The 26,743-nt window shown below is 38.6% G+C and overlaps 2 protein-coding genes across 8 annotated transcripts; one reads left to right on the top strand and one right to left on the bottom strand.

Moving 5' to 3' along the window:
* Positions 1-910: 910 nt before the first annotated feature.
* On the top strand, positions 911-20,482 carry LOC104895764 (hypothetical protein). 7 transcript variants are annotated; one of them, XR_007274993.2, is made up of 16 exons: positions 911-1,324; positions 2,610-2,717; positions 2,806-2,937; positions 7,192-7,773; positions 7,981-8,182; positions 8,461-8,823; positions 8,987-9,502; positions 9,729-10,483; positions 10,577-10,662; positions 10,741-10,959; positions 11,551-11,679; positions 11,823-12,182; positions 12,462-12,577; positions 16,613-16,977; positions 19,873-19,976; positions 20,167-20,482. XR_007274993.2 is itself a non-coding variant. In XM_048645905.2 (15 exons), exons 1-14 carry the CDS (start codon positions 1,202-1,204, stop codon positions 19,968-19,970), a joined length of 3,789 nt encoding a protein of 1,262 aa, XP_048501862.1. In that variant the 5' UTR covers positions 911-1,201; the 3' UTR covers positions 19,971-19,976; positions 20,065-20,482. The 7 variants fall into 7 exon arrangements, 5 of the variants coding, with proteins under 5 accessions (XP_048501862.1, XP_048501863.1, XP_048501861.1 ...); XR_007274991.2 differs by having other exon boundaries at positions 19,873-20,482; XM_048645905.2 differs by lacking the exon at positions 16,613-16,977 and having other exon boundaries at positions 20,065-20,482.
* Positions 20,483-20,579: 97 nt separating this feature from the next.
* Positions 20,580-25,321, bottom strand: LOC104895766 (PI-PLC X domain-containing protein At5g67130). Its single transcript, XM_010682355.3, has 8 exons — positions 25,161-25,321; positions 24,834-24,965; positions 22,545-22,682; positions 22,350-22,448; positions 21,859-22,162; positions 21,410-21,633; positions 21,225-21,311; positions 20,580-20,882 (listed from the first exon to the last, which is right to left on the bottom strand). The coding sequence occupies exons 1-8, from the start codon at positions 25,257-25,259 to the stop codon at positions 20,874-20,876; spliced, it is 1,092 nt and encodes a 363-aa protein (XP_010680657.1). The 5' UTR covers positions 25,260-25,321; the 3' UTR covers positions 20,580-20,873.
* Between the last annotated feature and the right edge of the window lie 1,422 nt (positions 25,322-26,743).

Here is a 26,743-nt window from a genome sequence, read left to right on the forward strand (position 1 = left end):
ATTGGGAAATCAAGGTCAAGGTTCGAGTTTTTAGACTATTCGAGGAAGCAAATTATAAAAAATGGAAAGTTTGATAAGTTTTGATATGGTCATGATTGATGATAAGATTTTTTTTTCTCTTAAATAGTATTTTCGATTATTAATAGAGGTTACTTTTATATTTAAGTTATTTTATTCACGATACCATCATTATGATCTTTTTTTTTTGCTTTTCCATCTTCTATTATATATGCGTTAGTGTTTATGTGGCATATTAAAAGTTGAAGTTGTGGCTGACACTCATATTTTTTCTCTATTCTTTCGGTCCTACATCTATTAGATTATTACCTTATACTTTCTTAAAGTATCATTCAGACATTTTTCATGTTAAAACTGTGTTAGCTATTGTTAGTCATACCAATTATTGATATTTTATTTAATACTAGACTTAGCTAGCATATTTAATCGAACATTAAAAATATAAAAATTTATATAACAAATCTAAAAATTAAAGTATAATGGCAAATACTTTCTCTGTCTTTTTTCTACTGCAACAATGGGTTTGGGCATGATTTTTAAGAAAATAAAAATTATGGATAGTTTAACATAGAGGGGTTAACTAGAGTAGGGGATACGTGAATCCTTAATAAATTAAACACAACTTTTTGAGGTAATTTGAGTAATTAATGATGGTTTTATTAACATTAAGTAAAGACGATGTTGTCAATTATAATTATTTTTTTTAACAAAAGTGGAATGGTTCTAATAGATAAAACTACCCAAGGTGATAATTGTTGCAATAGAAAAAGAATGGAGAAATTATATAAACAAAATGGCTTTGAAAAATCTCATTTCACAGCAACAAAAAATCAACAATGTTAACAATTTTTTTTTTAAAAAACATAATAATCCATGCAACACACGGACTTCAAAACTAGTAATAATAATAATAATAATAGCTAAACTAAAATTAATTAAACTGAAATTAACCGAAAAAAGTCTTATGTATATCCTTGCTAATGCTACTATTGCAACAAAAAAAAAAAAAAAAAAAAACAAACTTAAAAAGTTAGAAAAAGAAGAGAGAACACTTGGAGGGAAGAACATTTTGCCTTCCCGCCATAGTTAGAACATTGGGTCACTCTCCTCTCTGCTCAACCCTTCCTCCCAAAATCCTCATCTTTCTCTCTCCTATTTTTCGTCAATTGTTTGAAAATTGTGGATGAATGCGATTTCAATGGCGAAATCAGAGGACGAATCGAAATCAGACGGCCTAGAGATTCTGTCCATTGGAGCTCTCTTTTCCGGAACTAATTGGGACAAGAAGTACTGGAGCTCCTCTAGGGTTTGTTCCTCTTTCTCTCTCCTTCTTTATCAGTACTTCAATTAAACTAATTTTTGGATTGCCAAAATTAATCTATATATTCGCCGAGTAAAATCTGAAAAAAAGTAGCTTATCGAATTCGATTGTAGACATAAGATGTGCGATAATCAGGCATCGTGATAAAACTATTGCTAGATATATTATATAGTTGTATTATTATTTGTGTGTTTTAGTCGGTTTAAGGCGTTGTTGCTCCAGGAAGAAGAATGTGATGGATTGGACCTAATTTGGGAGATTTAATCATGCAATATCTGCAGTGTGCAGGAATTGAAGGTTGTTCTGATTTTTAGTATACGGTATTACGTTAGCGAAGTGTTCGAAGTGGCGGTGGTGATTGAGGAGTATTTGTGTGAAGTTGATTGATAATTTATTGATAGGTTGAAACTGATGGAAGTGAGTTTTGGAACTGTTTTAGGTTTTGTAAATTGAACTAATTGATGAAACTTGTGTTGTTGTCCGTGAGTTGGATGATTAGTTTATAGATGAAAACGGTTCAGATAAGTTTGAGTTTGCGACATTGAGCTGGTACTGTTGGCAGCAGATGATGGACCTTCTGGATTCGTACCACGAAACAACATTGAAATGTTTTTCTCATTCGTTATAGCCTGCCTTATGAGTTAATCACAGGATTTGTTGAGTGTTGTAAGAAAGTGAGCTTAATTGATATGATGTAAAGGTGCATAGGCTTGTGTGATTGTCTTTATGATACATGTAAATTGTAAGTTTTAACCTACAGATGAGAATTCAGTTATGTATACTTAAAAAGTTATAGAAAGCTGATATCTAGAAGTACAGATTGAAAGTAATCCATCAATACTTTACGTAATAACATCATTTTTTATACATTAGTGAATGTTGTCATAGTTCATTGATGAACAGTGTAGAAGTCAACATGCTACACTTGCTTAGAAACGGAGGAAGTACTATATGGGTGGTTGTTGGCACTATAGTAAGTGTTATGTGGACGAAGTTGTAGCATAATAGTTTATCCATTGGCATTTTCTATAGACAATGCTTTCGGCGAGTATTGTTCTCTGATGGTGTTTAAGTAGAGAACTTTGCGGGTGGTGAGACATTAAATTTTTCCTTGTAAACTTTATCAAATCTGAATATTACATAAGCAATTCAAGTAAGCAGGATATCGAAAAGTTTTAAGTGATTTATATATTTTTGTGATCAATGACATTGCAACAGTATTTCCTATTGTGACTGTATCTCATACTGCACGAACTAAATTCTTTGTTAGGGAAAAGACCGATATCCTTATCCAGTTGGTTACAAGGCCCTCCGAACCCACAAAGGGCTCATGTATAAGATGGAAATCCATGAGGGTTCAAAAGGTCCCATATTTCAAGTAAGTCACTGGCACTTGCTAACTTATTTCTTAGTATAGCTGAATCGAGAAATGGGATCTCCTTCAATAGTTTTGTTTTTCCTTGTAGATTACCTCCAATGACAAACACTTTGGTTCTGGAGAAACACCTGACAGAGCATGGGAGAGCTTTCAAAAGAAATATTCTCGTATCAAGCTTTGGCACGGGAAGAGATTTTCGGGTAAAATTGACGGTGTGGAGGTAAATCTTTCTTCTATTTTGTTTTGTTGATGTGATCAGGGGAATCTAAAAAGATGATAAGTATTTGTCCCTTAATATGGTTGGACTGGAACGGGTGAAGGGATTCATCCTTGTTTTGTGTCCTTTGTTTGGTGTATTTGTCTTAATAGATTGATCACTAAATTTTTCACTTGTTAGTGATATAGGCTAGGTAAACAACTGCAAGATGCTCCTTTTGTAGTGAGGAAGTCAAGAATGTTCCCAGTGCTTGGTTGCTTTTCATATTTCCCCTTTAAGTTTGTGAATACACCATTGTCAACCACAGCATTGTAGCGCACATTTGTTAATTTAATAAACTTCTTTGTTTCCATACGAGGTAATTTTCCTATATAATCTGCTCAGTTAGGGATTCAGATTAGAGATGCCTAAGATGGTTTAATCTATCAATTTTTGCATTTAGGATTTCAAACTATTATGTTGCAGCTTGTGGTTAGCTCATGTTTGAGTTCAATGTAACAAGCCTCATGAGTTTGATTTTTATGGCACTGACATTAAACCTGTGTGAATCCCAACAAGAGTTCTTTTGACTCAATACATATTTGCCCAATTATTATTCTTGGCATTTTGCCTTTTTTTTGTAAACATTTCTAACCTCTTTTTGTCTTCTACATAGTTTAGGAAACTAAAACAACTATTTAAGTAATTAATGAAATGAAATAGCCGACTATTTACTAATACACATTGTAAGCCCAAACTAGGTAATATAACATTACCTAAACAAATCATAACAAGCAAATCCCATGCTTAAAGAGGCGTGTAAAACCGTGTGGTTCTTAGGAAAGCAATAAAACATTATATAAACTCCACAAAGCTAAGAACCACATTAACCATTGTGCCAAGTGAGACAACATTAGCCATTTGCCAAGTGCAGCTGGTTCTTAATCCACATTAAAATAAAAAAATATCATTCCTTACGCCGTCATATAAATAATGTACAAATTTAAGCATATTGTTAGGAATGGAATGAATATGATACCAACAAATTTGAAATAGTTGCTTAGTTGAGATAACATGGATATTGAACCTCATACTCACTAAGTTTCTCATCCCCACTAAAGCCCCTAAATCTCATACATCCTTCCCAAGGGGTTGAGATCCCATACTTCTCCCATTCAAAATAATGGGTTTTAAATCCATTTTTTGAGTGAACTGAATAAAGAACTAGTGGATTCCCAATCCATACCCATGAGTAAGGGGTTTTAACACCTTGAGTAATGGGGTTGTTCTTCCAGCTTGAAAAACTGTTTATTTGCACTTGATCTGAAGTTTTTGTCCCTTTTGAACTTATTTTCAGTTGAGAGTTGAGTTTGGTTGCCCATGACTGCAATTATAGACCCTTAAGTTAGCCACTTTGCGTCTTTTATTTAGCCTTTTGCATTTGTAAATCTGAGTTTGCAAAGAACGTAAAAACCCTTTAGTGGATAGGTGCTCAGATTGGCTACATCATTGCTGATGATTTTGTGTGTCTTAGATACATTTCCTCCTGATATGCACATATTTCTTGCCTACAGAGTTGTCATACAAGGAATCATCCTCCTTTTTTTGGGGGGGGGGGGATTTATGAGGTGGCTACTTGTTGAGTTGTCTTTGCAATAGACTGTCTAGATTTATGGGTTTACGGTCGTCCACTAGGTTTCTTTGCCTTTGTTTGCTTGGAGGTAGCTCACGTGGGATTTGGAAGGGTAGAAGGAAACAAGTTTCTTAAATATCTTTTAGATTGTAATTTGGTATGCTTAGTTGGTTCTTTGGGTTTTGTGGATATGGAGGCTAGGGTCTTTTACATAATGTATGGGTGTGGAATGGTGTACTCTATCTTCACTAAAGTGTGATTCGCTCGCGGTGCTCTTCAATTTATTGTTTGTTGGAGGACTCTTTGTTATAAATGCAAAATTATCCTAGTCTAGAAAAAGTTGCAGCATTCTTCCCGTTACAGTCAAGGATGACTTGCTTTATGTATTTAAGTGGCTGTATGAGAATAGTTGGTAAGATCATGATTTCTATTCTCATCACCCCAGTTCTGCAAAAAGTTGGGTCCGTTAAAGTCAGAAGCTTTAGGCTGATAATAATTGTTATTGCTCTACAGACTCTGCCAGCGTACTATCTGATAGGCTCGATGCTTAGTTTTCTACAACTATGTTGAATTTGTATGTTTTGTGTTTTTGAGGTGAGAGGGAAGAGTTGGGGTTCTACTCAACCAGGAGGCCCTTGGGGCCCAAGAAACCGCGTGAAAACCCTATTACAATAAAAGGCATAAAGGATTACCCCTGCCTCCTTAGTCCTGTACTCCTGTCTATTTGATTGGCCTTGCGACACTTCTGTATAACTTAACTAAAAGTAAGCCTGAAAAATTGAAGATATCTGTGACCATAGCGTAATATTTCCGAACCCTGACCAAACAGTGTAGATTTGAAGAATCACCTTGAAATAAGACCTGGAACTTGCTCTTGTCGTCCTGTGTGATCTTTGTTTGAGCAGCAGGTAGCATGATAAAATTCATGAAGTAGAAAATATCAAAGTGAGGCACTCAATCCACACTTACTGGAAGAAGGGAAAAGCAGGGAGGTCAAGATAGGTTAGGCAAATCTTGGATGCCGTCTCAGTAGCTGGTAAGATGGAAGACATGCTGGAGTAGCCACATTCAAAATGAATTTTGAAAAGGCTTATGGCTATACTTGATAATGATGGACAACATAAGCTTTGGGAGTAGGTGGAGGTGGTGGATCTGAGCCTCCCTAAAGCCTGTTTTTGGCTTCTTGTCAATAGACTACTAACTACTTAGTTTGACGCATTGGGAGATTCAAAGACATGAGGATATTTCGTATTCTTTTATCTGCACTTTTATGATGGATGTTCTTAGGTGTATGATCACTTGAGGAGAAATAATGTCGTTATGTTGAGTGTCTCTGAGTAGAAACGATCAGATCAATTTATCATTTTCATACTTGGACTTTGCTGGCATCATAATTTTCCCCAGCTGATAAACTAATTGAGTTTAGAAATATGGTTCTTTGTGAAACCTAAATTACGTTCTTGCCACTGATCTTTACCTGGTCCCTGCTTGGCTGGTCTTTATGTTTTCCTCTATTCTCTTAGGGGATTTCAAAAAGTGGTAGCCCGAAGATGCTCTCTTTGTTCCTTATTAACTAGAAAGTGTTTGAACAGCTGGATAGGTGTACCTGGAAGAGAGCTACCTCGATTTCGGAATTTAAGTTCATTCAATTATATTTGCCTACTTCCATCCACTTGTTTTTTCTCCCTTCATCATTACTATTAGTGTGGTACTGGAGAATTAGCAACATATTTCCTTGGAGTGAATAAGAGAAGCAAGGTCATCTTGTGAGTTTTGTCTTAGTCTATAGAACCAGGACTTATTCTTTAGGAGTATGCTGACTCAAGTGTCTTGTTAGTTATGGTTGTGTTCATTTCTTTTGGAGCACAGTCCTCTTTGGCACAATTATGGCATTCAGAGAAATGGTTGGAATGCTTCAGCTTGATGTTACTTGTTTTCCCCCTTGGTCATGCAATAGGTCCAAATTAGGGGAAAAATAGGCAACTATGAGGTGTCTTGAGAAAGAGGGCAACTTATCATATGAAGTATGCCTTTAATGTGTTGCTCTAATATTGGAAACTGTGTTAAAAGATCAGCAAGTGTTTCTTGGAATCCATCCTTGAGAAGTACAATATCAGATAAATGATGGTGTCTTTCTTAGAGTCTTGCTCTTTCTTGGAGAGTTCAATTCGAAGAATGTCTTTGTAGATTCTTTTGGCGTCTCCTCTTACAGCTCTTTGTATTAACACATATGAAAGCTAACAGATCAAAAAAACTTACTTTTTGGGTAATTTGACTATTAAGGTTCCTTTAATTTTATTGTGTAGCGAGATCTTTTACATGCCTTGAGAGTCGCCTTGGAAATTAACACAAACATGGGGTCAGTGATTATACATCTTACATACTGAAGCAGGCTAGCAAGATCATGTCCTAGTTCATAGAAATTTAACTGAACGAAAGTTACTCTTATATAATTTCAGGTTAAATGATTTATACTTATACCTTTTAGAATCCTTAATCTTTTATAACTATGTCTGTTAATATTCAAGATACCATGGGATTTCCTATGAGTTTTACCCCTTGCAATTGGTTCAGTGCATTGTTTAGCATGCCCCTGCTGCATATTTTGTTGATTGTGTTTGTCACTATTTGTGTACATTATGCAGCTTTTCGGATTTAAAAATGCATTGGTCCAAAGATTACTCCGGGAGTTGGTGGCCACTGTAAATGATGCCTCTGATCAAAGTTCTGTTGTTACCAACTGCAATGAAGCTTCTTCAAAAGGTCATGATGTTGGATACCTTTTGAGAGATGAGCTCCCTGATTTGAGGGTAGCTCTTAAGAAAGCTATTGTAACAGGAAAGAGAAGCAGAACCTGCAGAAGAAATGATATAAAGTCAGCTCGTGAGAGTGGCCATGAAAGATGTCCACCTCCACATCAAGGTGATGATGCCAAAGTTTTAGATCCTGCAGCTGGGAAGACCAATAGTGATGAACCCCTGATATACTCTGCTTTGAGTAATGGCCAAGCTCAAGGAGCTTTGCAAGTTTTACCAAATATAGAGCCTGGAGAAAATGTTCCGACAGTTCCGTTATCAGCTCATGGGTTGCCCGTGAAGTCTCATGAATTCCCTGTTGATCCAAAATCAGATCCTTGTTGTATACAAGTGCAGAGTGAGCTTCCTAGTATGGAAACATGCGTGTCAGCGTCCTTGCTTGCTGTAGACATGCCTCAAGAAGAAAAACCTGTAAGCAGTTGTCTCTTTGAAATCATTTACTGGAAATTTGTAATTTTAAAAGTGAATCAATGTCTTTTATCTGCTTTATTTCGTTTTCCTTTCCATTGACATTTTAAGTAACCCGATTATGTTTGATGATAATATAAAAACTTATCTGCCGAATTCCTCATCAAACTTTTCTGACGTTTATTTAGTTTTCCGCGCTTACTTGACTAGGAGGAAGCTCTTCATATATCTCAGCTTGACATACAGCGTCTTGAAGTCCAAGGAATTGGTCTACCGGTGGCAATCAAAGAAGGAAATCAGAAGGTTCAAGTTTTACCTATCTTGTTAGAGCCAAAGCCTCCACTTCTAAGGGATTCTGAGGTCAATCATCATGGTGATCTTTATGCCCCTGATACCTTAGATACTCAGGAAGGTATTGATAATTTGTCAAGGTTGTTTGCCGAGTAAAATTTTTGTGTGTGTTACTGTGATGTCTTGAAACACAAGTTTAATTGCCTGGGTGGGATCGTTATTGTGGATTCTTTGTAATGAACATGTGCACATGTTAAAGTTATGATTAGATATTGACTATCTACCCAAGGACCCTCCCTCAATTAGCTGTCACAAGGATGCAGGGTAAAACATAAAAGAGATGAAATGTCAAACTGAACTCATTTTTTCTTAAAGTAGTTTTATCTGCTGATAATGCAGCTGGCCTCTATGCAGAAATTACCTGTGCTCCAAATATTGGCAGCCACGGGGGAGAACAGGCCACAGCAAGGAATAAACTAGTTGCTGATTTGGTCTATTCTGAGGATACAATAACGGGATCTCATTCAGAGGAAGGAAGTTTTTACTTGAATGGCAATTCAGAAAAGAGCGATTTTGATTCTTTTGATGAGGATATAACTAAGTCAATGATGAAAGTTCTTCTTCCACGAGCAATTCCTCTCCTTAAATATTCATCACGAAAAAGGAGGAGAAGAAACGAACTCCATAAAGATTTTTCTGGTGCACCAAAACCAGAACATAATCTAATTGAAGCCATCCCATCTGCTGATGTCGAACCTCCTGGTATAGAGTTTTTTTAATAATTATTTAAATAAAATTAAGCTCCTTATTGTGTGATCTTATTGATTTCCTGCTTCTCTTATTGAATAGTTGAATGCATTTGAATCAACTGGACCTAGTGTATATCTTCTCTTTGGTAAGTGACAACAACTGTTTTTTTTTGCAGCTAGAGTACTTGCTTGTTCTGGCTCAGATGGACAAATAAAGTCACATCTTGCAAGTGATTTTGTTGATTCGAGCGCATCAAAGATGGAAAATGTCAGATACGTCGTTCCAGACAGTTTGGATAATGACCAATATGAAGATCATGTAGTCAATGAACTGCCACCATCTTCTGATAATACTGAAGCAGTTCCAGCCACTTTGCAGAAAGAGAATCATGAACCTCCTGACAGAAAAGGGTCTCCTTCTGTGCTTGATGCAACTGAGTCGTCCTCCTATCTAAATGAGACCACTGGAGTCAAAAAAATCTTCCCTCGTGAAGAACTGGACAAAATTTTCGACGGGATGCCTCAGAATGTTTGTGTTTCTGCTCTGCATTCTGCTTTACCCTTCCCATCATCTGTTCCACTAGGCCTTCTTGCCAAATCAGAAGATCAGTGCTTAATTGCCGATGGCAATTCTAAACCCATTGAGAATTCCTCCAAGAACACAGATCAAGACATTATGCCTGAGTGCAAAGGTAATTAACTTCCCCAATCGCACCCATTCTTTTTGTTGTTTAAAAGGTGAATCCGTGTACTCATGACAGTTCCAACTTATTCAGTGTTCTATCCCTAAGCTTATATATTTGGTGCAATAAAGTCGGTCAAAGTCACAAAGTTTTAACGTTCATAAATTATCTTCAACAAACTGTTATGCTGATCTAATCATTATGAGCATAGATAAGATGAGCACTTTTTTTACAGGGCATGGGTTTATTCCAATACCTGGAAAAAAACAATCTTCTCCTCCAAATACACTGTCAAAGATGGACAAATACGGTGCTCCTCTGTCAGAGAGCATAACTTGCAGGGAATATGGGGAGGATTGTGTTCCTGAAATGCATCACAGGTCTAGAAATTTGGTATCACCTAATTCTTTCCTAGTTAGTGCATTTGGTGATAGCGACAGCAGCAAAGCTTCATTCACCGCAGGAAGGCCTGAAGGTCAAATTTCTATTATGCAGAATGATAATGTGGAAGACCTCGCATTGAATTTTACCTTGAATAACAATGATATGCAATATATTGATGGCCGCAATTTCCACGTCAGATATCCTGAGGCCTATGTTGCCAAGGGTAAGATTGAACAACAAGACTTTGACTCAGTGTATCTGTCACCGCACCAGGAAAGAGGTACTTCTCAAAATTGTACGTCCAATAACAAGGAAGATGAAGCGGAAGTCCATGCAAGTTGTTTGGAGAAACATGAGTTGAATGATGCGATAGGAGTCATGAAGCTTATTGGATGTTACTCTCATCTAAAGCGAATTTCATCAGTAATGTTGACAAGAAAACCCCAATCGATCTTTATTTGTGTGTCATGTGGTCTTCTGGAAGAAAGAGCGAGGGATTTGTTTCTCTACGAGCTATCTACTAAAGAACCTTGTTTAGGGACTCCCTATATGGTTGGTCATACATCAATGAGCTTGCCTATCTTGAAGGATGAATTTGGTCGTGAAGTAAGTAATCAAACATGTATCAACCATTCAAATTTTTTCTATTACTATGAGCTAGCAGACTTAGTTGGCCTTTTCCTCCGTCATCTTTATTAGATTGCAGTTGATAAATCTGGATTGCAGTTTACACCAGATGCCAGAGGTCTGGTTTTGGCAGATTCCATTAGGATACCATATTGCAGGTTCTTAATCCTTTCCTAAACTTCTCCCCTGTTAGATTGTTAAGAGATATCAATCTAATTCAAGCTACATTTGTCCAGGGAGAAGAATCTACATTGTCTGTGTCGGCAATGTGAATCTTGCTGTTTTGAGGAGAATGCTGTAAAGATTGTACAAGTCAATCTTGGCTACGTCTCCCTTGTGGTGAAGCTAAAATCTATGTTTCCTATTCATTGTGTATTAGTTTGTGAACCTGAGCATTTGATTGCTGTGGATGAGAGTGGAAGAATCTACATTTGGATTATGAATTCAACCTGGAGGTGAATCTTCTCATCTACCTTGTTCTGCTGGAAAATCATTAAATCTAGGATTCATACTTTCAGATTTATTTTCGGGATAGCATAAGCCAAATTCACTTAGATGAAGAAACTCTTTGCATTTCTTTCAAAAAAAGAAAGAAAAGAAACTCTTTGAATTGTTGCTGGCTCAAACCTAGGCTTAGGTTAAGATTGAACCTAGCTTGAGTCTCTATCTATCTGCATTTAAATTCGTTATTTACCCTTTTAGATTTTTAACTATTGCATTTAAGAAAATCTCTCTGCATTTAAGTTCCGATTTAGTAGTCTTCTCCCCTTAGGTGTAAGCTGGATTAGTTAGAAACATGAAAGGTTTGAACATAATTTTTTATGTTTAAAGCCTTTGTGTTTGTGTATACTGCAGTAAATATCAGTTGTATAACTGCATCTAAATTCAAGTTTCAACAGCCACTGTTCTATTGAATAAAATAGTTGTTAGCAATTGTAAAAGTTGCGTCTGTCTATCACACCTTTTCAAATTATGTCATCTTTTCGACCGGGATGCGACGAGTAATGATTAAGTAATTGCCACTTGTTGTTTCGAATCACTTGCAGTGTACAAACAGAGGAATATGTTATACCAAGCTATGACTACCTATCTTCTCGCGTTGTAGAGTTGAAGAGAATTCCTAAATCGACTTCTATGGTGATTGGGCATAATGGTTATGGAGAATTTAGTTTGTGGTATCCAGCTTTTTCCACTAAACATCAAATTTCATTATATCACGTGTCAAATACTTATCTATTCAGCCACAAGCTGAAAACACCATTCAGCACATAAATTTGATTTTTCGTTTTTTTAAGTTCTTGTTTTTTGATTTTGCAAGGAACATAATCAAGCGCACTGTTATATCACGATTTTCAGCTCCCGCAAGTTCAGTTTTTGATTTCCTACCAGTAAGTTTGTTTAGTTGGCTAAGTAAAGGCCTATCACATGACTTCATGGAGGAATGTACAAGGAAACTTGAGGAAGCTACTTTGTCATGGTTCTCAAGGATCAGTGAAGCTAACAACTTTTGCCCAATAGAAGGGGAGGATGTTGCTGTTTGGCTTCTTATCTTTACTTCATCAGATTCTCATGCTCAATCTGCTTGTTACTCGAGCAATTACCTGAACTCGGATGGATGTTGGAGACTTGGTTTGTTGATTAAAGGAAAAGTGATCTTGGGAGGTACCCTTTATTCAAGGTACTCTTATGGTTTAATAAGTATAGTGGTAGTATTATACTTAATTTGATATGTTGCTTTGGCGTTGTACAAATGCCACTGAACTTGAATTCTCAGACTGAGTCCTGGACCTACCATTATTTTAGCCTCCTGCCCATTTTGAGCTGAAAGAGTTCTGATAGCAGCACAACTTCTAGTAACACTGAAATAAGAAGAAAATAGCAAACATCATCATTGAACCTTATCCTTTACAGACAATCAAGTCCCATTTGAAAATCTTTGGTCTTGATTGTGTTTCAGCACTACGGCAATCGGTACATCATCTGGCACTGGAATTATTGGTACCCGTGAAGGACAAGTGTATGCTTGGGAGCTGGCCTCAGGAAGCAAACTTGAAGCCTCACAAGACCTGGAAGGTATGGTTGTAACAGAAAGCAGTACTCTTCAAAGTGATACATTTATACATATGAATCGTGGTGCAATGTTGATGTGATTGTAGCATTAGCTCCACTTATGTTTAAATTAAAGCTTCTCCTGAAATTGCTGTTCGCAATGTGCTATATAGTGTCAGATACTCAGATGTCTACTCTGTCCTGATGAATCATCAAGTCCATCTCTATTCTATCCCTAGCTGAGTGATCAGGGTTTTCCCCTGGAATTCTTGGAAACTGATGTCAATACAAAAAGTGTAATATATTATAAGCTTTCTACGTCTCGTGTCGATGAACCTGGGTCAGTGACCTTTTAATGCAACACAAGGTAACTGGATAAGAATGAGCCAAATTATTACCTACAGTTTTGGGCAGCTGATTGACTGCAAGTTCATATTTTGGAAGCAATACAATGTCATGTTAAGTTCATTTGGAACTTCACTACGTGCATCCTGTTCTTTATGGATATAGCCTTTAGTCACTATTGATGCCTCGAGCTTAGCTTATGCTGTTCCACCATCTAGCTTGTACCTGCCAGTTGAATTAGAAATGCATCTTTCTGCCTTCTGCTAAATAACCCTCAGGTTAGCTCACAAAATCAGAAAGATTGCACACTAATTTTAGTCACCCGATAGTAAGCTGTATTACTTGATCAGAGTAACCAAGAATTACAACTCCTTACTCTTCGAGAGGTAAGGTTTCTCCCACTCAGATCTTTTCTCACTTAATATTTGCATAAGAAAATACTCTACTGCCTACTGGCTATTTATTACAAAGATCTAGTGCTGAGGTGTCCTCTAGCCAGGTGTCCTCAAGCCATAACAACTTTCTAACAGATTCCTCCCCCCTTGATGATAAGTGCAGTAACATAACCATATAGCTTATCACCTTCTAGAAGCTTCATTCTTCCTTTTCTTCTTGTGATACGTGTACAATAAAGGAGGCTTGTATTGGGCCTTAGCATTACCCCCCAGCCAAACTGCCACCTTGTCCTCAAGGTGGAAAGATGGAAAGCGCAAGTGTAGAGACTGAGCATCTTCCCAAGTAGCATCAAAAAGAGGTAAGTCTTTCCATTGAACCAAGACTTGTGAGATTGTAGATGGGTTGTTGGTGATTGTCTTGACACCCAATATAGCTTGTGGCTCCACATCCAGAGTGAAGTCAGCAGAGAGTTGGACAGGTATGGTGGGACAAATGGGGTGATTGCCAACAACTTGTTTCAGTTGTGACTAGACCTGGTTATTGGACGGGTCGGGTCAGGGTCAGTGCGGGTCGGAAGCGGGTCGGGTCATCAGAGGGTCGCCTCATAGAGGGTCGGTAGCGGGTCGGGCCAAATGGGTGGAGGGCTTATAGTGGGCCGATAATGGACGGGTCGGTAAACGAGCAAGAAAAACAAGGAACAAAAAGAGCCAAAAGTAAGTATAAATGAACGCGAATCCGAATATGTAATTGTTTTTACAAAACTTATTTTATTTTTTAAAATTATTGAGTTTCTTTGTTGACCCTATAATGACCCTATCCAATAATGACCCTGTCCAATAAAACCCTGTCCAATAAAGCCCTGTAAAATTGACTCTAACCCTTTAACCATTAGGCTACCCTGTCCAATAACCACCTCTAGTTGTGACACATGAAACACGGGATGAATTTTGGCGTGTGAAGGGAGCTCCAGTTTATAGGCAACAACACCTATTTTGGCTAACACCTTATAGGGGATATAAAATCTTGGAACCAGTTTGTCATAAGGCTTCTTAGCCAACGAGATTTGGCGATAAGGCTGTAATTTGAGATAAACCATATCCCCGGTGTTGAAGTGCACATCCCTTCTCTTTTGATTCTCTTGAATCTTCATACTGTGCTGAGCTCGGAGGAGCTCAAATTTTAACTCATCCAGGATGTAGTCCCGGTCCAGAAGTTGCTCTTTGAGAGTGCTAACAACATTACTACCTTTCTCACATCTATACAGAGGAGGGGGATCCCGCCCATAGACCGCCTTGAAGGGAGTGCAATTAAGAGAGGAATGCCAAGAGGTATTATACCAGTACTCTGCCCATGGTAACCAAGCTGCCCAGCTCGTGGGTTTTCCTGAATGAAGCAACGCAAATATGCCTCCAAAGACTTGTTAACTACCTGCCATCGGATTGGGGGTGGTATGACGTGCTTTTATTAAGCTGAGTGCCTTGTAACCTGAAGAGCTCTTTCCAGAAGACGCTCATGAAAACCTTATCACGGTTGGACACAATGGTAGAGGGAAACTCGTGCAGGCGCACTACTTCTTTGATGAAAGTCTTTGCCAATCTTTGGGCGGAGAAGGGGTGCTTGAGGGCGATGAAATGACCATATTTGGACAACCTGTCCACTACCACCATAATGGAATCCATACTCAAAGATTTAGGTAGGCCTTCGACGAAATCCATGGAGATGTCCTCCCAAATCTGGTTGGGAATGGGGAGGGGCTGCAATAACCCAGGGCTCAGCGTAGAAGTCTTCTGTTGTTGGCAGATAGCACATGATTGGACCAAGGTTTCCACATCCCTTCTCATACCCCTCCAAAACCATTCAGCCCTTAACCGGTGATAAGTTTTGTGAACTCCCGAATGCCCTCCAATAGGTGAAGTGTGATATTCCTGGTGGAGGAGCGGAATGATGTCCAGCCCCTTAGGTAACACCAACCTATTTTTATACTTGAGCAGGCCTTAGTCAACCGTAAAACCCTTCAGAGTGTTGCTGCCCACAAGGATGTCAGTGGTGAGTTGTTGTATCCAAGGGTCTTGTTGAATGTGCTTGTGTACATCAGCCCAATCTATGCCATGAGTAGTTACCAAGGAACCAAATTCAGAGTGAGGAGGGAACCCCCTGGACAAGGCATCAGCCACCTTGTTACAGGGTCCCGGTTTGTATTTAATCGTAAAATCAAACACTAGTAGCTTCCCCACCCATTTTTATATTGTGGCCTTGATCAGAGTGAATGATGAAATGCTTGCCCATAAGATAATGTCGCCACTTTTGCACCGCAAGGACCATCGCCATGAGTTCTTTTTCATATATGGATTTACTCATGGCTCGTACCCCCAGTGTCTTGCTGAAATATGCTATAGGGTTACTTTCTTGGAGCAAGACTGCCCCCAGCCGTATCCCCCGTATCCACACGCATCTGCCTCCACCACAAAAGGCAATTGAAAGTTAGGCATAGCAAGTATAGGAGCCTCGGTGAGGGCCTTTTCGAGGTGTTACCAAATTTGTCCTTCTTAGAGCTGCTGCATCTAGCATAGCCTTGCACAAACTTATCGTAATAACGGTAAGGCCCAGGAAGCCTCTTAACTCCCGCAACGACCTTGGTTCCGGCCAATCCAACATGGCTTGTATTATACTTTGATCCATCGCTACTCCTTTTTCAGAAATCACATGCCCAATATATGCTACCTCAGACTTGCCAAATTCACATTTCTTCTTGTTTGCATAGAGCTGGTGGGCAGTTAACACCCCAAGAATAGTATTCATGTGATCAACATGATGCTGCACATTCTCACTGTAGATGAGAATATCATCGAAAAAGACCCGCACAAAACGCCTAAGATAAGGGCGAAATACCTCATTCATAAGGCCTTGAAAAGTAGCAGGTGCATTGGTTAAGCCGAAAGGCATAATCAAAAATTCATAGTGCCCTTCGTGAGTGCGGAAGGCAGTCTTAGGAATATCTTCGTGTCGCATACATACCCCGATTTGAGGTCTAGTTTTGAGAACACGGTGGCTCAATGTAGCTCATCTAAAAGCTCATCGATCACGGGAATAGGATATTTATCAGGCACTATGGCTTTATTTAATGCCCCTGTAATCAACGCAAAAACGCCATGACCCGTCTTTTTTCTTAACTAAGAGTACGGGGCTAGAATATGCACTGTGAGAGGCTTGAATGATTCCTGCCAGCAACATGTCTTTAATCAAAGCCTCTATTTCATCTTTTTGAACTTGTGGGTACTTGTATGGCCGAACACTAATGGGGTATGTGTCGTGTTTCAGGGTGATAACATGCTCATGATTGCGTAAGGGAGGTAAACCAGAAGGCATGTGGAATACTTGTTCATATGTCAACAGTATTGGTAACAACTCTTCTGGGCAATCTGGGCACGTTATGTCCTGCTCTTGCAGCGCCGAAGCTTGCTCCATTTGATTTAACTCCACCAGAATTCCTCCTTTCTCCTTCCTGATGGTTCGTAGCATCGCCTTAAGAGAGATGCGAGCTCTGCTTAATGACGGGTCCCCCTTCAAGGTGACCGTATCAATGCCGTGCTTGAAAGAGATGGTTTGAGTCTTCCAATTTGTGGTCATCGTTCCCAATTTTTCCAACCACTAAATTCTGAGAATGAGATCGGAGTTCCCTAAAGGTAAGGGCAAGAAATCCTCAATCACCTGAACCCCTTGCATCACCAACGTCACTTTCTTACATTCTCCTTCACCTTGTACGGCAGCTCCGGTTTCCAAGGACACCCCAAAGGTCTTAGAGGGGTGAGATGGGAATATTAAGCCTCTGGATGGTTTCAGGTGTGATGAAGTTGTGGGTTTCTTCGGGATCGACCATGATCACTACCCTCTCCCCATGTATCGTTCCTTCTAGTTTAAGGATCTTGGGGCTTGAAATTCCCATGACTGAGTTTAGGGAAATTTCTTGCTGGGGGTTTTCAGGTGGGGGTGGGGGTGTATTTGTGGTGGTGGCTGGGTCATAGTGGGTGAGGTACAATGGCTCTGCATTTTCAATATACTCAGTCTTCACCATCCTGAGTGAACAGTTCCTTCCTTGCACAACGATGGCCCACGTGCCATTTAACATCACATTTAAAACGGAGTCCTCTCTCCCTTTTGTACTGTAGTTCCTTGTCACTTATCCTTTTAATCTCTCAAATGGGTTTGGCTATGGGGATGGCTTCATTATGGCTGGTTTGGGTTTGAAAAGTAGGTGAGAAAGTTTTTGAGGCTACGGATTGGGTTATTTGTGGGGGGTTGGATTTAAAATGGAGGGTGGAATTCTGGTGGCTGTTGGATCCTGTGTTTCTCCTAGGCCCAGAATAAGTCCAGCCTATGGACTTTTGTCTGTTCTCAATTTTCAAGGATTGATCCATTTCAAGTGTCCTGGGCCCATTGACCCATAGTTCAGCCTTAATACTCTCACTCAACCCACTAATGAATTTGCCCAATGCCACTTCCTCTGGAATTCCGTCCAACGGTGCGATAAGCTCAATGAACTTTCGCCGGTACTCCTCCACAATCCCTAGCTGCCGGTGGTCCAACCACTGCTCATGAAGTGAACCCGCGGCAGTTGGCCGAAATTCCCTCAACAATAACCCCTTCATTTCTTCCTAGTGTCGTATCGGGCGCCGCCTATGCTCCCATTAGTACCAGAGAAGCGCATCACCTTCGAGCGATACTACCGCCGCCTCCACCCGCTCTAACTCCGTCAGGTAGTAGAAACTGAAAAACCGCTCAGCCCGGATTATCCATCCATCGGGGTTCAAGCCATTAAAAAGCGGTAGATCTAGTTTCTTAGCTCGCCATCCTCCGCCGCGGTAGCCACCGCCAAACCCAACACCCTCCTCGTCGTCATAACGACGCTCCAACTCATTTTCTTGCTCCGGTTCACCTCGATTCCCTCTTCCCCTTCCTCGCCTTTCTCCAGCGTGAGAAGATTCGGGAATCTCCTCCTCGGTTTGTCTCACCTCCGGGGCAGCCCGAACCTCCGCCTGGAAACTCTCTTGCTGGCGCCGACCCGTGGCGATCATGGTTTCATGGTCAGCCCTGGCCCTGGAAACCCTTCCCTCCAGACGGTCAGAAAGTGAAACGAATTCCTCTCCCATCTTTTGGGTCGCCTTCTCCATGCTTTCAGCAATCTGTGTAGAGAGAGTTTGTTGGAATACCAACATAGCACTACTCATCGCTGATTGGATTTCCTGGGAGATCGAAGCCCCGCCATCCCCTGTTCCAGTTGTTCAATCCTCTGCATGTTGCTCACCATCACTTCCAAGATCTAAACCGTAATCTGCTCTGATACCAACTGCTAAATAACCCTCAGGTTAGCTCACAAAATCAGAAAGATTGCACACTAATTTTAGTCACCAGATAGTAAGGTTTCTCCCACTCATATCTTTTCTCACTTAATATTTGCATAAGAAAATACTCTACTGCCTACTGGCTATTTATTACAAAGATCTAGTGCTGAGGTGTCCTCTAGCCAGATGTCTTCAAGCCATAACAACTTTCTAACAGATTCTTCCCCCCTTGATGATAAGTGCAGTAACATAACCATATAGCTTATCACCTTCTAGAAGCTTCATTCTTCCTTTTCTTCCTGTGATACGTGTACAATAAAGGAGGCTTGTATTGGGCCTTAGCACCTTCCTACTTCATAGTTCATAGTGAAAAGGGACTTCATATGTAACACAAAGAGACCCACACATGATGCAAACAAGCTTACACACTAAGGTTTAATTATATGATCTTGTCAAATTGGTATGTGATCTTGTGAGTTGAATATGGAAGTTCTAATTATCGCAAGGCAGAACTCTACATAACAAGTGCTGTACTAGTGAAAATTAGTTGGATCAATATGGTAGCTTTCCAAGGTTGCTGAGTCCGGCTTGTCCTTTTTGTTTTCTCCTTTTTATGTCTTTGTAGTTAAGAAAAACCATAGCAAAAAATGTGGTGAATCAGATTTTTGTGATATTTTATTGCTAAGTATTGATTACGGCCGAGTATAAGACCCTGTGACGTCTTGACCGTAGGTAAAGTAGAGGAGCCTGATACTTGTATCTTGTGGGTTGATGTCCAACAGGGCATGGAGGGAAGACCATCTCTATTCGAGCAAATTTGAGGGTAATCGAAATCCTATCGGATATGGCCTAGGGCAACGGGAATTCAATTAAGATCTTTATGTAAAGGCCATTCTACAAAGGGGTGTTCCAACTTGCCACTCTGTGAAATGCTGTTTCATAACATGTGTTTCTGAATCACATTATGGCATCTGTTATATACTGTTATGTTACTGCATTAGTGACAATATGTTATTAAATTGTTGTGCACCAGTTGATACTAATTAAATTCATAAATTAGAAACATTTAAGTTGACATTTTAGTCACTTGAAATTTTTAGGAACCTCTGAATTCCTTACAGAATAGCTAGACAAGGTTCTATGAAGTATTTATCTTTGTTGCTGCTCTGTTCTGTACATTTGTTAACCTTGCATTCTTTCCTGGATGACTTATTTTGGTACTCGTTTTCTCTCTTTCAGGCAATGGGGTCTCACATATTGCTACTGATGATTTAACTTCTTCTGCTGTGGCTATAGCCGGGGATGGCGGTCAGCTGTGCATTTATCTCCATACTTGAGATCTGGTAAAGTGCAACATCTACAATCTCTGACAGCAGTTTTCTACATTCTACAAATGTGTTCATTTTGCAATATGAGTATATATCTGTACAGTCAGTTCTTCTGTCCTGACTGATGGTGCACAACAACCCAGTGATGGCTGTCCATGGTCAGAGGTTTACCTAACATTGCTGCTTGATTTCAACTGCCAACCAGGACTGCATCAATTTCAAACACTGCTGGGTTTTTTGCAGCCTAAGAAAGAAGGGACAGAGACTCCATACAAATAGGCAATAGCTAGCCAGCTTAAATTGGTACTTTTCTGAAGCAAAAGACGGAGACGTGTCAAACAAATTTTGATTCCAGTGTCAGTTTTTCGATGTAAAGCGCAAGATACCAAGTTTCAATGAATCCAATACATTTTTGTTGTGCTAAAAGCAGATAATTCACAATTATAGTATCCTGTGCTTTAGATGCAGGGTAACATATTATGATGTAAATTCTTCTATCTTAAGAATTCTTCCTTTGTAAATGTGACTGATATGACATATACCGGCCTCGGCAATATATGCATCAGTGAGCATCCATCACTATGTGTTTCGCTATATAAAGTTGACTAGAGGCAGAAATTTGTGGAAGTCTGCAGATCTTGCAGAGTGTAAATTACTTGTTATGTCTTTGGTTCAAAAATATATCACAAAAAATACAAATTCCTGTGTGGAGGAAAAGGCCTTTTTGCCAGTCGAGTAACGGTTACACAGTAGATACCTTGTCAAAACACATACTAAAACTTAAGTTAGCAGTTGGCATCAAAGCCTAGAAAAACCCTCACAGGATCAATTAAGGATCCAAAGCATGTCTCTAATCATCTCAATTGAATGAAAGCAAGCATCAGATACTTTACGTGGCCATGTTCACCTTCACTATTTCCTCTGCCAAACAAAAGACGAGAGATGGGTAAGTTTGTAATCCTCAAAGCCACTCAATGTGCAAATTAGATCCTACATACATGTGCATCATGCTCTTAATTGCATGTTCTTTCCATTCCACTTGCATTTTTTTATCAATGTACATGGATGTTCTTTAGCATAATTTTTTTTTAAAAGATATGTATGTTCTTTATATGATGCCCTTTGTTTATATAATGTAGATGTGTAATTGTAATGAAATACACATGCAACTTGAGCATTAGCATCTAATGAAAAAATCATGCTCACAAGTGTAGGATCTAAGCGTTGCGTTTAATATACTCCTTTAATGATGTGTCATATTACCATGCATGCATGAATGTCATTGGAACCACAGAGCAGCTCTCCATTCAGGGTATCGACTGCTTCAAATGCCCCTCCTCCAGCACTCCTCTGTTAATGTTTGTAATAGTCATACCATTGAATGACATAAACTAAATATATTTACATCTCATAATCTGGATTATATAACTGAGCTTATCTTAAGTTACCTTGTAAAAATCAACAGCAACAAAGTTAGCCCAGCGGTTACCAGCAGCAGCATAACAAGTTTTTAGCATCTCAATCAGTTCTCTTGAGTTGTGTTCGCATGCTGTTAGCTTCACAGGAACCGTCTTAAAATGATTCACTAATACCAATGATTTGGTGCGATCATTCATCGGAGATGACTCATTACGCTTAGGACAACTTCCTGGTTCCATTCCTTTACTTCCATCTGCAAAGGAGTTCATTTAAAGGAAAATCATAAAGTTCACTCAATTTACAAGGGTTTCTTCTGGCATCTGGAACCCCATTTTTTGATATTTTGCTTGAACTTTATAACAAATTCTCAAACTTTCCCCAAAAAAGGGCAACGGATATAATTTCTTTCGAATCAGATTATATAGTAATGGTTTTAGATTCATGATGAAGCAAAGGGAATTTGAAATCATATCCTCACATTGATTTTCAACCATGTACTTCCACTGGTAAGCAATTCCCTCACTTTGCTGCTTAGTCCTATCAGATGTGAATACAACAAGCCGTTGATTCTTAGCAATCATATGCTTAACCAAGGGCCAGTTTTCGCCATTTTTAGGCATGCTTGATACAGGGAACCAGTACTTCATCAAGCCTGATGCCTTGAAAAGATTTGTCAAACCCTTTGGAGTCTTCACATAATCTTCTAAGATTAGTGTTATAATTTCTGATGGATTTGATGCCATGAATGCTTCTATCTCCTTAAATGTATCGATGGCACGTTCCTACAACCACGAAAAGAAAATTATACCACAATTTCAAAACAACATTGGCTCAGGAAATTTTGTTGATAATGCCCTATATCATAAATATTGTTCAAGACTGCATTTAACCCCTTCGAATAAGTTTGTTAAGGCAATATCCTAAATTTAAAGTATAATGAGTGAAAAATGTAGCTTAATTAGTTCTTACAAATGCAGTGTAGGAGTGGCATTTGCCTTTAAAAGAATGACACAACCAAACATCTCCTCTGTAGTCATACGTATCCAGCATCAATGCTCGAACACCATTCTGCACAGAAGATTAAACATTTATCTTTGTTCTACAGACTACAGACAACAACAAACTAAAACATTACTAAAGAAAAAGGAGGCAAAAAAGGCTCACATGTAGCTGTTCTGTGATGCTATCTTCTTGATTTCTGAAGGTTACTCTAGGAGCTTTGGTGTTGTGTGCCTCTCCTTCGATAGCGAAGGAGTTATGAGTTGTCAAAAATGCATATTTGTTGAAAGGAAGAGAATTATTCTGTACGCAAGAAGAACAGAAAATGATCATATGACAAAGATAGTATTTGCCACTTATCTTGTGATCAAGTCAACCATGAATCATAGATGCCACCCTAGAATAAACTCAATACTAGCGGAATCTCATATAAGCTATCGTTGCTTTATGCATTGTATGGCTTTTATCAAAAAAAAAAAAGTTTCTATATAATGATATTTTTGTAGATGTGTACAGCAGTAAGTTATCAAGGGCTCAAGGCAGAAGCTCATTGAACTAGCTTGACCCACAAACCACGCCAACTAAGGTTATTGAGGTGGAAGTAGCGTCGAATCCAGTGTTACCTAATTCCCTAATTCCCCTGCTAATCACGCAAATTGAGAAAAGCAAATTTTGGTCGGTTTTAGTTCATTTTTGGCTCATTTTGGGCGAATTGGCGAATTCAAAAGGCTAATTAGATATACTCGCGAGAATTTTGATCTAACTTGTAGCATTCAATTATAGATTATCATAGCCTGTTTGGCAGGCAGGTAATATTTTGTGATTGCCGGAGTTGTCATGGCACTTCATTAACAAAATTTATATACTTCAAAGTAAGGGTTTTTCCCAACTTATGCACCAAAATGCGTAGGTATAGTTATTTATTTGTATCTTTGCTCAACAAAACCGAAAAATATGACATTTTAAAGTAAGGATATTATTCTCCTTATTGATATCAATTGGATATATGATAATTTGATCCTATTCCCTTTTCTACTTAGATATCAATTATGAGAATTATATCAATTAATGACTATATATGCCATATACTTATATTAGTTTTGATGAGCAAATGTAAAAACAAATAGCTAAATCTATGTAATAATTGATACAAAGGTTAGAAAAACCCATAAATTATCATTGGGTTAATTGGCTAGAACAGCACAACCTTGGGCTCAAGTGCAAGGAACAACACAACCTTAAACGGGTGCAAAGCAAAGCACCAACTAAAACACGTGATGCAGAAAATAGCATAAATGGCACCGGAGCACGGAGATTCCACCGGAACTAGGGAATCTCCATTATTTTAAGGGTTAATTGGCAAGGAACAACACAACCTTTGGCTCAAGTGCAAGGAACAGCACAACCCTTATTTTAATAAACACACCATTCCTTAACCTCCATCTCACTAAATCTACCCTACACCACACTACATCACCACCACTCTCTTCCCTAGCCCACAGCACTACAACGCCACCACCGCCCTCAACACCATCATCTTCGTTCACCACACCAAACACCACCTCCACTCCAACAATGTCATCCTCTGCCCCAAACACCGCAACACCACACCATCTCCACCACAGCCTCGCATTACTCCCAGCCCACAAGAGCAGGCCCTCCGTACTAATTCACCACAAAATAAAAGAGTTCCAGAAAGTTTGAACGACCATGGCGCGACCTCGAAGCAGGCGCTCATCAAACCAATCCTTTTACAAATAGCACGTGGAGTGGTCTTTGGTGAATCAACAATGAATATTAATTGAGCTACGAGAAATTGAGATCAGCCACCACAGTTGTTACACGTCAATTACTAATAATGATAGAAGTAAATCTAGCGACTTCATTTCGTTATTGGTGCTGATGCAATTTGTTGATGATGTGAAGATCTATGGTGCGTCAAATAGGGAAGACAATCGCAAAATGAGGAAGTAGCATAGCAGCGAAGAAGAGTAAAGATGAGATCAATTTTTTTTTGAGATTGAAGTTGGAAGTTGACTAGAACAACACAACCTTTGGCTCAAGTGCAAGGGACAACATAACCTTAAACGGAGATTCCCTAGCTCCGGTGGAATCTCCGTACTTCGGTGCCATTTATGCTATTTTCTGCACCACGTATTTAAGTTTGTGCTACGCTTTGCACCCGCTTAAGGTTGTGTTGTTCCTTGCACTTGAGCCAAAAGTTGTGCTATTCTAGCCAATTTACCCATTATCATTTCCACCATTTATTACCGCCTATCAGACGAATCATCATATGTAACAGGTTTTAAAATTTCGAGCTTTATTTCTCAATTTACTGTTTGATTCTCCTATAGTCCTATACTAGTAAAAATATAAGAAAAAAAGGCCTTAAACCATCATAAATTTTGTAATATATAGCAAGGGGATTGAGAAAAAACTGAAAAGGTGGAGTACCACAAGTTTGAACTGATTAGTAACAGTTGATCTAACACATTTTGATCCACTGAATCTTGGTCTTGGATATTGACACTTGGAACAGTACAAACCAGCAGCACAATCTGAATTTCTAGAGCAACTTTCCAACAACTGCCAAATAGATAAAACAAACAAATAGCAGCAACTATCAGTAGCCAGTACTAAGTAGAATTAACCAACATTACAATTTTGCAAAATAAAATATAATAATATAGACAGCATAATTTGAGATTAAAGCAAATTTTGTGCAGAAAATCTTAAAATGATTGCTTTAGGAGTATGATATAGTATCATGCAATTAAGTACCTTGCATTGCCTATTAGAGCAAGAAGCAGAGACAACACTAGCATTGTGTAGGATAATTGATGATAATGCAACCAAAATTAGAACACTTGGAATTCCCATCTTAGTTTGTGTTGGGGAATTCTGAGTGAGTAAGAGGAAATGGAAGGTTTAACTGAAAATGGGAAGGAGAAAAGATATTTATTTCAAGTTGGAAATTTTATGAGTTGCGCCAGTTGGTTGGTTGAGATGATTTAACAGTGACTGACGGTTACAGGTTAATAGGTGCTTTTTGGGAAGAACCATATTGCATACAGTACAATTCAAGCAAGACTTCACCTAGTGGTAAACTATAATTTTTTGCATGCAATTTTTTTTTAAACAGAAACTCGATTTTTTTTTGCATAAGAGTCAAAATTTGAACATTAGACATACGAAATATAATTGTTTTTAGTTGCAAAATTTGATTGGTTTAGTTTCTGTCACTTAAGTCTTTCACCATTCTTTTTTTTTTTTTTTTACTTTGAAAGTTAAATTCTATGAACAAAATAGAAATTTTATTAAATTTATTTATGATTTCTAATATTATAATTTTTTAGGAGAATCTTTATAATATACCTGGGTGTACCATGAGCATGGTACACCCAAGGTTATTTTCAGCAAATAAGCAAAATGAGCAAACGAACAAAATGAGCAAATGAGCAAATGAGCAAATGAGTAAAATGAGGAAATGAGTAAAATGAGCAAGTGAGCAAAATGAGTAAGCATTTTTACTCATTTAAGAAAATGAGCACACTTTTACCCAAACGAGCAAACTTGGTCATTTGCTCATCATCTTCTTCCTCAATTTCAGATCTGGGAATTTCTTCTTTTTTTTCGCAAATTTTAGATCTGGAAACTTTGTCATTGTTATGTTTGGAAGGAAGGAGAAGAGAGAGAACTATTGAAACAACAAGAATAGAACAACAGCAGATCAATTGAAAAAATGAACAACAATGAGCAAAACAACAAGAACAGCACAAACGAACAATGAGAAATTAAACAAATCGACGAATTTCAACTCGTTTCTTTTTGTTTCGCGAATTTCAGATCTGTCGACTTTCAAATCATGGAATTTCAGTCGCCTCATCATCATCATCTCGCGAATTTCAGATCGTGGAAGTTTTGATTTCTATGTTTCCGGCGAGAAAGAAGAGAGAGAAAGAATTGAGAGAAATGAGCCCTGAAACAACAACGACGACAAAAATGACGAACAAACGGTCAGTCGTTGTCGCACACCCCGTCGGAAATGAGCAGCGGCAGGTCCGACAGCGTCGCCGGAAAAAATTCAGTGAAAGCACGCAGAAGAGGAAGAGGAAAGAGAGTACGCGAAATTACAAACGTGCCCCTGAGGTTCTAATTTATTACAAAAATACCTGGGTGTACCATGCTCATGGTACACCCGGGTGTACCATGAGTGCTCTCATTTTTTAGTTGATTTTTAAATTAAGTACAATACTTCATAAATCGTAAAGAAAAAGGACACTTTGATTTCAAGTCAATTTTTTCATAGGTTGTAGTTTGTAAGTGAATTTTTAAGTTTCTGTTAAAGTTTAATCTCTTCATTT

Source organism: Beta vulgaris, chromosome 6 (genome assembly GCF_026745355.1).
Source record: "Beta vulgaris subsp. vulgaris cultivar EL10 chromosome 6, EL10.2, whole genome shotgun sequence".
In the NCBI taxonomy this organism is placed as follows: domain Eukaryota; kingdom Viridiplantae; phylum Streptophyta; class Magnoliopsida; order Caryophyllales; family Amaranthaceae; genus Beta; species Beta vulgaris.